The following is a 16,542-nucleotide window of genomic DNA, read 5'->3' as shown; positions in this document are numbered from 1 at the left end:
ACCCTTCTCAAGTTCTCAGACCCCCCCCCCCCCCCAAAAAAAAAAAAAACTGATAAGAGCAGTATACCAACAAATGTCATCAGGCTAAAATAAGTATTGATCCCCTCAACTACCACCACAACCAACCAGCCATTTGTCCATCCATCATAAACATCAACCTGTATGTGTGTTTTGTAACATAGAATTTAAACCCAGGTAGGGTGGATCCAGAGCGGCTCAGAGCTCTCAAACATTTATGAGGGGCTACTGAGCAGGAGTAAGGCAACCCTTCTGGGACAAACAGCCCCCGGTTCTGTACTCTCAGTCCCGATCAATGGAACTCAAGTTCATTACACACACTTTTCAGCCGAATGGCGGCAACTGATTTTTTTCACCCCCTTCTCTGATCGTCAGCCTGCCCACTTCTGGGGCTGCATTACACTTGCTTGTTTATGGGTCTACATGTATAGGGGAAGACGGGTAAAAGAAGCATGTACTGATGTGCATTTGTTTGTGTACCTGAGTTAATGTGTGTGTATGAGCAGTGGATACTCCCAGCGGGAAGAGCTTGAGGTTATCATTATGTACAGGTTGGTCTGCTGCAATGCTAATGTTAATGCATTCTCAGTGGTCGCAGCTCAGGTCCCAAAGCTGTGCTTGCAGGCCTGCTGCTCCTCTCCAATTAAAGACTGAGGGATGTCTGTTTGGGCAAGGGAGGACAAGTGCGGGTTATCAGAGGCCTTGTAGAGAATAAGCTCACATTACTAATGGAAAACACATTTAGAGAGAAACTTGTGCATAGATTTGTTCAAAGCAGAAAATCCCAAATCTTGATTAGACCAGTTTCATTACAACAGATCATCTAGTCCCTGTTGTGCTTAAAAGTTGTTTAATCGTCTGTTCAGAGGAAGTAATTACTTTTACTTGACAACATTTACTATCATCGCAGTGATTCTTACAGTTTCATGCCAAACTTTTCTATCCTGTACACACCCATCAAGTCAACATATTACAGGATCTATGCCATAATATGCTGGTGCGACCCCTCAGTCTAAATTTATTGCAAGACAAATATTTACTAATACAAAATTTAAAAGCAGCTGCACTTCCAGCTTTACATGCCACCCTTGTCAATCATTGCTGATGTTGTAAAAACTCTTCATTCCTTCACACAGTCTCAGCAAAGGCTACAATACTGTTAGTGCAACTGCAGTTTCAGTATGGCAAGGCATTTATGGCCATTTAAGTTCATGATCTCCTATTAGTGTTACTCATTAAAGGGCATTACACAAAATGTGGGAAAAAAAGAGATTCAGAGTTGGAATGACTGAGCAGGATAGGCAACATGGCACGCTGAGCTGTTTGAAACTTTTTACTGACTTCTTTGAGATCACTTTTTTAATAACTTATTGCTGACTTTACCATTACGTGTGTGGCTCACTGCTTGACAAAAATGCTGACTGGACTCAAAGTAAAAATAATCCCTCACATTCACCTGGCAGTCTGATATTACAAATGGAGCTCAGTGGAATGACAGCACTTCCTGGCATGTGGATTGTCAGTCATTGTGTCCCTGCATGATTATGTATAGTGCAGAGGCATGTGCCTAAACTACCGTAAGCTATCTGCTGGTCAGGTGGCTGCTATAAGATTATACACCCTTTGCTCTTTGAGCTTCTGTGTGTGTGCATGTACGTGTGTGTGTGTGTTAGCATGTGTGCCTTTAGACAATGTGGTTACAAGATACTTCTGGCAGGGCAGAGAACAGCAGAGCTTTAAAGTGATGAGTGTGTGCATGCTGTGGTGTGTGTGTGTGTGTGTGTGTAACCAGAGACAGTGATTAAATGTTTTAAAGCACAGATGATCCAACAGTTGCTGTCTCTTGTTCACCCACCCTTTCTTTCTGTCTGTCTCCCCACCCACCTGTGACCCTACTGCCTCACTCCTGAGGCAGCTCCTTTCTTGTCTTCATTCTTGCCCTAAATAATATTTTAAGCTGCAGAGTTGGTTTTTAAATGCAGAGACCTAGATAAACCATTTGTTGCATTTCTTTAGAATAGAGAAAATCTGATAGATCTTTCTTTTCTTTTTTCAAATGGTAAGCAATATATGCAATCATTTAACTTTCTCTGTGCACACAAACTCATTAACACACAAACGTCTTCACAAAATAGCGTTATGCACCATGAAAGAATATAGTTGGGACATGTCAGACATGTCATGTCGACTCTTGGCCTTTGCAAGCTGCTTTAGCATGAAGTTGTACTTTGGTGCCACCTGGCACTAATATCCAGAGCTACTGCTGGCATCACACTGCAGGCCTTTAAGTTTGTGCAGTGTTGAAAGGTGTTTGTATGACACATGGGGGGTACATCAGCAATCTTATAATAGAGTCTAAGACTGCAGATAAAAATGTACTATTCTTAGTCAGAGAATATATACTTTGGAAATAGTTATTGGATCAAAACAGTTAAGATTGTGTTGAGTCGACCATAACAAATGTAGAGGCCATTTATGTGTTTTTTGTTTTCTTTTATGAGAAATGGCTGTTATGGAAGTTAAATTATTTTTTGTATTATATTTTAGTATATTAGGTTATAATACACAGATAGATTTTTATTCAAAGTTTGTTATTAGCTTTTGATGGGTGTGAGAAAGGGGGGGGGGGGGGGGGGGGGGGGGGCAGACAGGTAATTTATGTCACGTCCGGTGTTGGTGTTTTTTTGTTTTGTTTTTTTTTTTGTTGGAAATCAGGGTCAGGTGGTGTGAGACAGGTTGAAATGATTTTTTGACCACTTTCAGGCATTTTGTTGGTTTTTGTTGTTAACTGGAACTAATATATAATGATCCACCTTTTATTCTATCTTTTTTTGTTTAAAGAAAAATAAATTATTTGTAATTTTCTAAATCCTTTCCTTTTTTTTTTATTTGGATCTTTGGAAGTGCGCACAAAATCAGACAGTCCACGCTGCCACCACCTTTAAAAGAAAAAGGCTGGTACAACAAACTTAACTAACATTATTTAACAAGCTATAAATTTTCCCTTGTCAATATTCTGGTTGTCAGATAGCGGGGAGAGAGTTTCTGGACAAGATACAATCCCACAAGTCGTCAAAGAATTGAATATTGAGTACCTTTTTTCTTCTTTTTCAAAAATTATTTTCTGTTGATTTTGGAGTTTTTCTTTTAAAATTCAACATTTTGCCAACCTACATGCAGGAAGCATCCGATATTCTTCCAATAAGTGGAAAATGTAAAACCACACTATACCCACATTACAGGTATTGTGTTTCGGGTAGTTGTTGGTAAACATACTCCACACATCACATTAACCTTTTTACAGTGTTTATTCAAATTTTTGCATATTTCCTTGAATTGTGCATTTAAGGAAATATTTAAATTTACCACTGTTGTCTCAAATAGTAAAAATCTGGTTCACAAAATTAAGTCCATTTTCGAGAGGCTGTGTGCAAACATGTCATCTTTCCTTAGTAGGAGAGGACGACCACTGTCATTCAATACTTAAGAATAAATTAAACCCCAATTTGGTACTTTTTGAGTATTTTAAGGCATTGAGGGGGAAAAGATCCCCGGGGGCAAAAAGGGAGGAAAAGGGTCTAGTAAATATGTGTCTTACTTTAGTCAGCACTCTACCTGCTGGCTGCCATCATCAAATGAGAATGAAGCGAAAGAGGAGGGAGAGACGTGGGAAGATGTAAAACGAAAGCGAAAGACGGAGTGAGAGACAGGGAGGGGAGAAACTGACGCTATGGATTAACTGTCCTTCATGCTGAGAATATACATCCCCGGGCGCTTGGCACTGAATTATTAATTCAAATTTGTCAGAGAAAGAATGAGAGAAATCTATTGACGGGGACACAGGCCCTTTAATGGTCTCATTAAAGGGGAGGCTTCCCACACTACACACCTTCTGTGCTGCTGCAGGAGTTTTCAGGGCAGTGGAGGGTTGGAGAGGGGTACTTGACCCCCCAATGATTTTCTGTCACTTTATCATCAACAAGAAAGGCTGACATGCCCCTCCACTCCACACACCCTCCCAACATCACCAAACAAACCCTGTGTGTAATTAGCCAACGGCTGCAAAAGTGCGCTGAATGTAAACGAGTTTTGCATGCATTGATACAGACAGACAGAGACACAACACACACACACACACACACACACACACACACACACACACACACACACACACACACACACACACACACACACACATGCATTACAAGCTGTGCCTGCTTGAACTGTTACTGACAGATACATGGAGAGCCTGAAGAGTCACCTCACTGGTAGCAGCAAGGATTTTTAATTCATTTGAATTTTTTCAATCCCAGTTCTTGACAGATCACTTCCATAGATACCACCATCTTTTTTATCTTGATTGCTGTCCATTAGATTTAAACCTGTTAGTCAAGCGTTAGTGTCATTAGTTACATACATGACCAGGAGCGGTTTGGGTGGGTGGGTCAGAGGGGTTCTGTCTAGCTAGGATTAGGAAGGTGGGGGAGCACAGACATGTGGATGAACCATTCACATGGAGACCTGCTCTTTGGAAGGCTTTTGGTTCCAACTCCAGGGATGCTAAAGCAGGAGGCAATGAGACGCAGAGGTGGGAAGGACAGGTGGGACTACAGAAGGCTAAGCACTGAGTTCATTGCTAATTCAAGTCTCTCAGTATCCCTCTGGCAAATAGATTTTCATAATGCTCACACAATTGGATTTTTTTTTTGCATTTATGATTTTTTTAACCCAGCTACTCTAAAGCATGTCAAAAATGCAATAAAAGATTAGTTTTATTATTTATAAATTTGATGATTTCCTTTAACTTACCAATGCATCATTGCCAAATCAACTAAATGACAAACTTTTACTAAGTAGAAATCGTGCTTCATCAGTAAAAGCAATTCATACCATCTTATGAAAAGTAAGACTCAGAAGCTACTAATAGTTGTCATGTCAAGAAGTCTTGCATTGTAATACTTATTCCCACTGATATTAATCTTCCTGGTTGAGCACATCTTGCTTAAGCAACCACACACAGGACCAACTAATTTTGGGGTGTAAATTTGCTTTCCCCTTCACCTAAAGACAAATCCCCAGCACCGCCCAGCCAGCATAGGCAATGAGAGAAGCTTGAATCCTTCCCGCTCCAAGCACATTTTCCTTTGTTTATTTTATCAGACCTAAGGCACATTTCTCTCCTTCTCAATGTCTCTCGACCTCCCTCTGCTGCCCCGCTGAGCCCGCTAACCCATCCTTGGGCGACAGAACTCAAGCAGCCGCTACCTGTTCAGCTTAACAACAGCAGCTACGTTGTCAGCGGAGGTTTAAATCTGACTTAATATATCCCCAACTGGACCATACCTGCATAATTCTCTTTCATAGCTGCATGGCATTTGGACCCATGAGAGGCAAAAAAGAGAGTTTGATGGTTGTTGGTTAAATTGAGCCTTAATGCTTTATTCTGACATGCTGACAACAGTCTGTCCCCATTGACAGCCTTTTTCCTGTATCTGGGAGACTCTTAATATGCATCACTTGCACAGAGGAAATTTGGCCTCTGGACATTGGACCGAATGTTAGCTTGAGGGCATATAGCTACAGTATGTAACTGTAAGCTGGTGAAATAAATCTCACTGTTTAAGATAAAGGAACGCTGCTCAGAGCCCTAATGAGACTTTTGTTAAATGATTTAAAAGGTTTTCGAGAGTCAAGGATTTATGCTGACATAGACCTGTTGACATAGAGTTGTTCACATATAAATAAACTGACAGGTGATCATTTCTGGAATCATGTTTTAGACTGTAGATGAGGGGTTTCATTCTTAACCTACAAACTATCCCTAGCTTATCCATAGCCTAAGGGTGGCAGTATGCCCCGACTAGTGGGCTAGTTCGATAGGCAAGCACCATCCTAAATCTCTGACCTTCTCACTTTTACTCGATTACCAGTCTGTGAATGTATTTAACTCACTGGAACAGACAATCTGACTAGCACATCATCATCATCATCGTCATCATCATCATATGGTGACTGATCAGCACAATTTTCTTTTAGGAGACTGTGCACCATTTTATGTATTTTCAGATGATTAGCCCTGTCATCAGCTGTGCTGATATACGAAATCTTTAAAATGAAATAAAAGCTCTCCAAATTCAGTACTGTACATTCTTAGAACATGAGTGTTTTTAGTGCTAAATGAAAAAATGACTGCTTTACATATAAGCTGAAATTATTTATTTTATTTAGCATCTGTCTGTCAATTTGAACCTGCCACCAGAGTAGGTCAAATAAAAATGAGTTTAATTATAAAGACAGACTATTCTCAGTGGCAGGGTGAAAGTAATATGTGCAAAATTACTTGAAAAAGTATTGGAAAATGGCTCCATGTATGCCGACATGCATGGTGAGTATAATGTGGATGTAAAAAACTGACAGTAGACATATTCTTTTGGAAGTCACAAATCCCTCTTTTGTATCCTTTGATGGGATAGTTGTACTCCTTCTTATCCTGTTAGCCTTTGGTGTATCAAATCTCAGAGATGCCCCATTAAATGTTAAGGAGCACACAACTTCAGTTTACCACCTATTTTTTCTGAGTTGCCTCAAACGTGGAGACATCATATCAGAGAAAAGGAATTCCCCAAATGGGATTTACAGGGAAACAGTGAAGCTGAGAGCTCCAGGGAGCTAGTGGAGGTTGTTTTCTGCTCAGCATAGGTGAGACTATAACACTGTAATGGGGAACAAAAGATCTTGTCAAAATAAAAATGAATGGAAATTAAATTAAATTAAATTAATAGAACAAACGTGTGTTTATACAAAACTCTTAATATGTTAATAGTAATTAATTAATTACAGAAAAATCTACATGTTAAAAAACTGAAGTATTTAATCACAGAATGCATTACGTGTGCCAGTGCACTATTTTCTGGTTTACCAATTGCACTGATGTGCATGTCAGAGCTCAGCTATTAACTCAGCAACTTTGATGCTATAGTTAGTCATTTTTCAGATCCCTCTGGCAACTCAATTTAAAGATGAAGTGACTATTAACAAGTCTCGTAACTTTTTGCGGTGACTTTTGGTGACTAATGTGACAGCTCTACAGTTTACTCTTCTTGAACAGCACTGGCTGCTGCGTAAGTCCCTCCACTAAAAGTACTTATAAGAAGCTTAATCCTCACACAGCATCCAGCTTCAAACTGCAGTTAGAGCAGAAGATGATCACCTCTGCTCTATGACCAGACTGAAAGGTCCCACTTGCTGATCCCGCTCTGGGTTACTGTCAGATATTAATGCTTATTAATGAAGAGTGTGGACAAAAACATAAACCTAGAAGAACTTTAACATTATGTAGACTGGGGATCCTCAATTCTGGTCCTCAAGGCCCAGTGTCCCGCTGGTTTTCCAAGTGTCTCTGCTGGAACACACCAGAGTCAGACTCAGACAAGCTCTGCATACGTCTCCTAAACACACATTGATTTGAATCAGGTGTGTTGCAGCTGGGACGCTTGGAAAACCTGCAAGACACTGGGCCTTGAGGAGCAGAACAGAGGATCACGGTTACTCTTAATCGAAGAACAGTTGGGGTTGTTAGTTTAAACACTTAAAATGACACTTTAACTTTAGGTCTGTTCAATTTTGGCCCAGGATATTTTCTTTTTCTTTTTTACTGTTTTGAATTGAAATGCAATTAAATGCATACATCTAAAACTCCAGACATTACAAGAGCTTGAGTTTACAATCCGTGCGTTTACATGGGAGTTTTAATTCCTGTTTAATTCCGCTTTAAAGTTAATTCCGCTTTATACTGATAAAAAATGACCATGTAAAAACATAATTCCTAATGCAAATTTCTATTCGGAATTAAACTTAATTCTGATGTCAGTGGCTGGTTTATTCGCATTTTAATTCCAGCCTATTTAATTCCTCTGTCATGCAAACCTTCATTCTGCTCTGAGTTAATTCCGGTCATTCTGCATATGCTCGTTACCGTGTCCTGTCCCGACGATGAGCATTGTTTTGCCTCCCGTGTTCGCTGGTCTATCTTTCTTCTTCTTCTCAGTTGCTGCAAAAAGTGAAGTAGTATGCTCTTGTTGAGCTGGTACTTCAAATTTATAATAAAGATATCAGCAAAAGTGGTACTTATTATGTAGTTTTTACAAGTTACGACTGAAAAGACGAGAAGCAAGCAGTGAACTTTGTTTATTTCCTGTACACGTCATATGTCACGTGCACCCTCTGTCCAATACGTTAATTCCGAATAATTTAATTCTGAATTATCAATTCGGAATGAAAAAACATCATGTGACCATACCCAATGTTAATATCTGTGTCTATTTAATTGAGTCATCCACTAAAACCCATTTAAAATGAAAAATATTGTGTTTTTGGGCAAATATTGTGATGTGATTAATCAAGATTAGTTCATTCTAAAGCCTGTGATTAGTTAGATGGATTTTATATATAAACTTTTCCTTCATCCACCCCCATATCTCCTGTGGGTAGGATGGACGGCTGTTCATATCAAGCTTGGGTCCTCTGCCAGAGTCCTTTGAGCTTGAGGGTTCTACTGAGTATCTTAGCCGTGTTCCAAGGACTGTGCTCTTTGAGATGGAGGTGTCTGATCTTTCTTCAGGCATCAGTTGGAGCCACTTCTCCTGCGTGGGGCACACGGCTCAAATGACCACTGCTGGTGAACTACTGTTGCCTTCCCCTTCCAGACTTTCTCCAATTCTTCCTTGAGTCATTGGTATTTTTCCAGTTTGTCATGTTCCTTTTTCCTGATTTGCAATCTCTGGGGTTTACTAAATCACTATGGCTTTCTTTTGCTGCTCACTATGTCCAATTCGCTTTGTTGGTCTGTATCTGGACGTTCCACAGGATCTCAACCCTCTTATTCTCCACCACCTTGGGAAGTGTTACCCATTCAACACTTATCCGGCTACTTGCTTATTGCATTTCATATATTCTTTGCCTGCCTACAGGTGAAATGTCAGTGGAGTATTCATAACAACTGAAATGGATGTGAGTATAAATGCTGTTTGGTGCTTTATGACTTTATGATGATATGAGGTTACAGAGTGTAAAAAACACTGTGCTTCTCCAATACTAAGCCTAGTCTACCTATCAGGGCAGTGGAGCAAAACTCAGATAAAAGCCTGCTGAAGAGGTACAGTTAAACATGCAGCTGTTGCTCCTTGAACCTGAGACCCTCATTTGCTTTGACTGCTTTCCCTCACCTTTTTTTTTCTAATATATATACCTGCTTCCAAATAACATGCTGCCAAGTCAGAAGTCATTGGGTTCTTTTCTATCAACACCCCCATCTCTGATTGAAACCAAGCTGAGATTAATAAAGAATAAAGTAGCTGTGGACAGTGTTGTCTTGATAACAATCCAGTAGGGTGCAATAAAGAGGACATACCCAGAACACAGGTTCAACTTCTTGCTCTTTGACACCCTGCTGCTGTAGTAAAAGGTATCTTAGCTTTGATAGGTTCATATAAATGCCTTTGACACTCTCCTATTGGAAGAGCCAAGCTCCTAATACCTGCCTACACAGGAAGAAATCAGTTTGTCTTCCACTCACGTTTAACTGACCAACTTTACTGACAGCAGCTCACTCAATAACTGTTTATGACTCCAGACTTTTATGTGTTGTTTCTGGACCCAGCAGAAAACATGTGAAGTTTCAAAGGCTCAAAGGTAGAGTGTGAACAGATTCGACAGGTATTGATTAGGCCAGTAAATAATGATGCATAATGTAAGGAACTATATAAGATATTCAGGCATATACTGGATGCTGACTATGTTGCAGTACATTCTCTGAAAGCGACATATGTGCAATAGATGACACTTTGAGAAAATGACATGACAGAAAATTTACAGAGGGTTTCTTCTTTTTCTGCCAATACCTCTTTCTCTGTTTATGCATCCATTAAAGTTAATCAGTCAAAGCTAAACATTCTAGAAAAACTTTTTTCTTTTCTTTTCTACTTTAGTTGTGAAAATTATCTGTCAGAATTTGACTCTTTTATTTAATTTATTGAATGGTGGTTCCATTATAATGAGCACTGGAGTACATCTAAGATGTTTGGTTTTGCACAGGATAGTGATCTTTGAAATCGGCTTATGTTTTTTTTTTGTTTGTTTTTTTTTTATACCACACTGTCCACTCTGTGAGGTATGTCACAGATCAGAGTGGAATAATGAGGTGAACATTTGACTTAGTGAATGTGTAGTATGTCTAAATACTGAGTGTGTGTGTGTGTGTGTGTGTGTCCCTGGAGCAGGTTGATTGTAAGGGTCGTGAAAGTCTGTAAAAGCACATGCAGAGGCATACACACACAGCACAGAGCAGATCTTGTCTAATTAAAAAGCACAGCGGAGATTTCAGGGGTTCTGTGAAAGAAAGAGCGAGTGTGTGTGTGTGTGTGTGTGTGTGTGTGTGTGTGCGCTTTTGCATTAGGTCGCTGGCTTCAGCCTGATCGGCCGTCAAATGAAACAATGTATTCTGAGGGACCTCGGGGTTTCCATTTGAGTATTCGGACGCGGCACTGCAACGAACTGTGGCTGTTTTATGTGAAAAAAAAAAGTTGATAATTAGTCCCACAGTGACTGAAGGATAAGATGGAGAGGAAGAGGAGGGGTATGGGGGAGTGTTGAAGGCAGAGAAGAGAGTGCTTAGCGCATTTAATACTCTATCCTGCCACTGTCTGGGAATCATCCATTAGTTTTTCTTGTTTGTTTGTTTTGTTTTTTTTCCTCTTATTTATGCTTTTTTCCTCTTCATCCTCCATTCTACCTTTATGATTAGTAAATGGATTTAACTCATTTGATTTCATTTCTGACTAAATTAAGACAAATTTCTCTGCAACATATCTTCTTGCAACTTGAACAATGTTTTTTGCAGTTGGGAGATAATATCGAGCTATTATCCTTTTTTTTTTTTTTGAAACCCTGATTAATTTTTTTTTTTTTTCAAAAGAGGCTCTAGTTATAATTAGCAATTAAAATGATGTCTTGTTGCCTCATGTTTCCCTAATTAGCTTGTAACAGACATTGGATTTTCCATTATTTCTCCCCCATCATCCAGACAGTAATGCATGAAACTACTCGCCACATGCATATGATGCTAACATAGAAACAAATGATTGTAGAAACCATGACAATGCCTCCCATGTTTTGGCTGTGATCTGGGCTCACCTTGTCATGTTTCTGCAGATGTAATCAACTCTGACCCAGCAGAGTATCTTTGCGCATCCCTGAATTTATTATTAATTAAACAGCATGTGGCATTTGTTACTGTCTGGTGCAGAAAACAGTTGTCCTGGTATGATCTTTGAAAAAAGTACAGATGTTATTTTTAGTCTAAATTTAAAAATATTAATTTAATGAAATCTACATGCAGCACTGAGTGGTCGAATAGTTTTACTGCCATATGGGAGAAAATATTCTCTTCCTCTTACTGGTAAATACCAAATAGTATTAGATTTTGCTATATCATGATTCATTTTGAATTGAATTGACATTGTAACTATATCTCATAAACTTAACAAGAAACATGACTACATTTTTTGTTTATACACAAAACCTTTCACTTCACTTTCACGTTCACATATCTATTGTATTTTACTATTTGCTCATTTCCATCTGATGTTTCTGGACAAGCAGACATGTACAGAGATTCAATGCCAACTTTTGTGATGAATTTTTGGTTTCTGGATCTTAGTGATTCATATAGAATTTAGATTATTGCTGTAAATAATTCATCACTGGTATTAGTAGTAGTTTATTTGTGGTAGTAAGTTGGAAAACTTCAAAATATATTAAACTCAACTTATTTACACATATTTTTCCACAGTTTGATGAATATATAAGCCTTTCTCTCCATGTCTGCACCATGCACAGATAAAAACAAGCTCTGTCCCCCTCCACAATGACCTGCGTAGGATGTCTACGTGCTAACGCTTAAAGCACACTGTGCCAGCTGGGTTAGCTTATGTAAGGCTATACTACTGCCGCTCTGCAGTATTGATGGCCTGAGAGCTGGTTCGAGAGTGAGCAGGAGTTAAGACAGTTGAGTGGCAGCAGGAAAAAGCACATGTCATGTTTGTTTGCAGGCTCTTTTGTCACAAGCCACTCCTCTCCTCCTGTTCCTGCCCTCCGCTTGGCCTTATTTAGCCCCCTGACATGTCACCCAGAGGTCAGGGTGAGCATGCACACTGCACGCCAACTCACACATACGCAGACAACATAAGAGCAGACATGCACACACAGATTTTAATAGCATGGTAGAATGCATCATAGATGGAAGTGCCTTGAAGGACCTGCTTCTCATTCTCCAGACCTCATTAGCTGCTGATTTATCCCCCCCCCCCCCCCCCCCCCCCCCCACCCCCACCCCTTTCTCCTAATGCTCTTGGTGGGTGGATGGGTGTAAGTAAGTGTGTGTGTGTGTGTGTGTGTGTGTGTGAAAACAAGGGAGGGGTGGGGGGTGGAATGTGTGAGCCAAAAAGACAAAATATGTCAATGTCCATAGATTAGTGGTTATATAGGTGAAAGATAGAAATTTAGTCTGAGCGATGGGTATATTTTTGTGTGTGTGTGTGTTTGTGTTGATCCAGAGGTGCCAAATATATACAGGGACTTTGCCATGCCAGAATAGCCCACCGTGAGCTCACTTGACCTGGGGTCAAACAGATTAATAAAAGATCACATGTGCGCACGCATAGAGCTGATACCTGATTAAATATTCTGCAGCCCTGCGCTTCATAATCATGACAAGTACACAAAGCGCTGTGGTTCACCATTATCCATTTAGCAAATTTTTTTACTTGTCTTGCAATAATCTCCTTCACTCCCCAGTGAGCTTATTATTGTCAAGAAAAGTGCTTATATATGAACAGAAGGGTGGGATTTGGAAAGATGCATAATGTATTTTGCACAAAGAATTAATAGTGAAAGGAGACTTACCACCCAAAATGAATTCCTGCTGAAGAATTACACTCTGAGTTTAAAGTTAAGATTGTTTTTTTTACCAACACTGGTGCTGCTAGAAAACATTTATCTGCTCATTAATAACACTTTGATCAAATTTGGTTCTGATGATATTAAAAGAAAAAAAAAAAAGGTTTTGGGACAGTGAAGGTGATAGGTTAAGGAGCAGTTGTGGCGTTAACTGACTATGACTGCCCTACATAATTTATTAACTCCTTGGGAATTTATTTATGTCTCAGGAGAAGATCCTTCTTGTTTTTACCTGAGTCCCTCTATGCCTTTGTCTCAAGAGACAATTCAGAGGAAAAACAGAGGAGGTGTAGAGGAGAATATTTCATCATGCGCTGCATTTTGAGCCAAGTAGAAATGGGCCACAACCAAGGGAGTCAACTTGTAACGCTGTCCCTTGATAACTGAGAACCCCAATTATTCTAACATTTACGTGTCTGTCATATGAACCCTTAAAACCCTTATGGGTTATTTAAGCTTAATATTTTCAGTTTTGTCTCCTGATTGAGAATAGTGTTGCAGCAAAAACCTTCTTAGTTCAAAGCATAGGGTGGCTCAAAACAGATGCATCCTGCTTCCTTATTTTCTGACAACTTTCTAGGAGAATAAACAGAAACTGTGCATTATGAAGAATGAAACTTCAAATTAGTTTGAAAGCTAAAAAAGAGAACATTTATTTCGAAATATCTTTCCTAAACTTTCTCTTTTCACCTATAGATGTGAAGAACCTGGAGAACTTCCACCTGGTGGAGAGTGTGCAAGAGCAGGTCAATGCAGCGCTGCTGGACTACGTCATGTGCAACTACCCACAGCAAACAGACAAGTTTGGCCAGCTCCTCCTCCGGCTGCCTGAGATCCGAGCCATCAGCCTGCAGGCTGAAGAATACCTTTACTACAAACACCTGAATGGCGATGTACCCTGCAACAACCTGCTTATTGAAATGCTGCACGCCAAAAGAGCTTAAAAGGGGATTGTCCCAACCATCACAGCAGCTGCTAAGACATCCTGAGAGTTTTTCTGCTGCACAAGAACTCAACATTGTGGTGTCACCAAACTGAACCTCTAGCTCCTTGTTGACTGTGTAGTGATGGAGAGGGTTAAGAGCAGCAAATGTTGGAAACTCTTGTCGATACTGAGCTAAGTTTGCTGTGACAAATTCAGGTGGATATTTGAAAACTGATAATGTGCACAGATAAACACCACATAGATCCCTTTATTGTAAAAAAAAAAAAAAAAAAAAAAAAAAGAAAAAAATTTCCCTAAGAAGAGTCACCTCTCCTCAGCCACAGACAAAGACAGTGCTGATGGGGAAAAATGACAAAACACAAACTCTACATTTAACACTAAATGCTATCTGCACGAGCAAGACTATCAGACTGCCAGGCTGCAACTTGAACAATTGACAGCCCCCAAGTGTTTTAGCAATGGTAATAACACAAGGGTTCATTGTGCTGAGAAAGGAAGCTGGATTACACTGCCCATCTTTCAGACAGCTTTGTAACTACAGGTTGATGATCCTCCTGTGAGTTCTCTCACTGAAACTGACTTTCAGCTGTTGTCGGTACTGTAAAGTCAAACAGACATGCAGCCAACCAGGCAAGAGACTCTTACCTACCACAATGTCTGTTTTTCGAACTCCCACATGATGCCTGCCGTGGCAGCTTGATCCAACAGTAAAGGGAGGAATCAATGGTTAAAACATAAAGGTCTAAAAAAGGAAACATTTTTAATGAACAAAATGCTGAAAAGGCAAATAAGAAGACGTGTTTTTCTCTTGTAATGGAAGTCCTTAGCTCCTTATGCTCACCTTGTTGTTCCCTTTTTTTTTTTCCACCTCCCTAAACCATCTTTATCTATGTACCTCAGAACAACCAGTGTTAGATACTTTCAGTTAATTATGCCAGCTTCAATAACTGCATTCATTGCCCTGTTTTTCCGAAAAACAAACAAACAAAAAACAACCACACAAACAAACAGAACAATAAAAACACAGCAAACTAACAGAAGAAAACCTTCCCTTTATCATTTCATTAAAACTGGAACAAAAAGTGTGATTTGGGAAGCAGAAAAGAGCAAAGCCTGCTGCAGAACAGTGGAAGGAAATTACAAATACCTTAATAATCAGTGTTATGAGAGAAAAAATGTAATATCACAGTTATGTGAGTCTTGCCTTATTTCATTAACATGCTAGCTAACTGCGCAGATGTGAATGAACATGCGTACCATATACATATACATATATATATATATATATATATATATATATATATATATATATATATATATATAATTATATATATGAAGTATTAATGGTGTAAAAAAGTAATTCAACAGGTGTTTACATTCATGTGGTCATATGGGAGAGAACTGTGATGAAGCATAAATTGCAAAGCAATGATTTAAAAAAAAAAAATTGAAAAGACAAAATCAGAGAAATTAAGAAAATTGTCCCTCTGGTTTGGTTTCATTGTTGTCTGTACAGTGTTTAATATTTTTATTTGTTTTGAGCAGTACTTAAATTATGTCGTGAGACACTAAAATCAAAGAGGAATCACACTTAATATTAATTTTTTGGTGTCTGCTGGCATTTAAACATTTGTTTTATGAGAATTGCTGTGTATGGATACTGTTTTTTTCAGCATTTTATTTGTAAAGCCTTTTTTGCCTGTTTTTTTTTTTTTTATTTACAATTCTTTGACGTATTTGATGTACAGTATGTCACAGGTTACACTTAATAATGAAGATAATTTATTGCGTTGCTGGGTCTCCATCTTTGTGTTACATAACGTGATGTGTCCACACCTGAATAAATTTGTTTACTGTAGCATGTTCTTTGTTTTGCTTCCAAGAATGCAGAAAAAAGATAATTTCACTCTTTTTTTTTAGTCTTTGTAATGTCCACACAGGTGTGTGCCATGAAAAGAAAATTGTATTTAAGTGGGTAGATGTAAAGATGTTTATGCCTCATCAGTTATAGATTTTGAATTTCAACTTGCATCTCTGTTCTTTTTGGTTTGCTCTTTTTGGTATACCAAAGACTGAATCTTTCTCCTGTGAGCTGTGGCATCTAGAACTGAATCCAAAATGAACAAAGCTGGCCTCTTTTTTTTGACATATCACAGCATGCATTATCCTCATGCCAAGGTTCTCCATGTGTACAGTAAGTGTTACTCTTTTTAACACCCCCCACCTTCTTATCCTCTTCCTCCTAAAACAATCTGTGGTGTTTATTTGTCAATACTTTGTCATGGAAAGTCATGGAATGATCAAAATACTTTCTAGCGGCATGTTTAATGTACAGAAAATTCCCCTAAATGCCATGTCAGTAAGCTGTTTCTGATTTGAGCCTCACCATCTGTTCCCCTCCTTTACTTTGTCTCCTGATCAGACAATCTTATGTATCGCCCACTCAAATATGTGTTAAGGTTCTGCAGCTGCCTTGGACTTTCTTTGGGGAATAAAGTCACTAATGAGTCTTGCTTTTCACTGCATGGTTATAACACTTGCAGTCCAGCTCCTAAGATAATTAA

General features: G+C 39.1%; 1 protein-coding gene across 1 annotated transcript in view; it reads left to right on the top strand.

Annotated features, from left to right (window-relative positions):
- Positions 1-14,168, top strand: part of nr5a2 (nuclear receptor subfamily 5, group A, member 2) — a 67,615-nt gene extending 53,447 nt beyond the window's left edge. Inside the window, exon 7 of the mRNA XM_079245244.1 lies at positions 13,729-14,168. Coding sequence (XP_079101370.1) covers positions 13,729-13,976 — 248 coding nt within the window. The 3' untranslated portion in view covers positions 13,977-14,168. The remainder of the gene's footprint in view (positions 1-13,728) is intronic.
- The last annotated feature ends 2,374 nt before the right edge of the window (positions 14,169-16,542 follow it).

This window comes from Telmatherina bonti (genome assembly GCF_933228915.1).
Source record: "Telmatherina bonti genome assembly, chromosome: 8".
Taxonomy (NCBI): domain Eukaryota; kingdom Metazoa; phylum Chordata; class Actinopteri; order Atheriniformes; family Telmatherinidae; genus Telmatherina; species Telmatherina bonti.
Note: the sequence above shows the minus strand (reverse complement) of the source record. Positions and strands in the feature narration are given on the sequence as shown.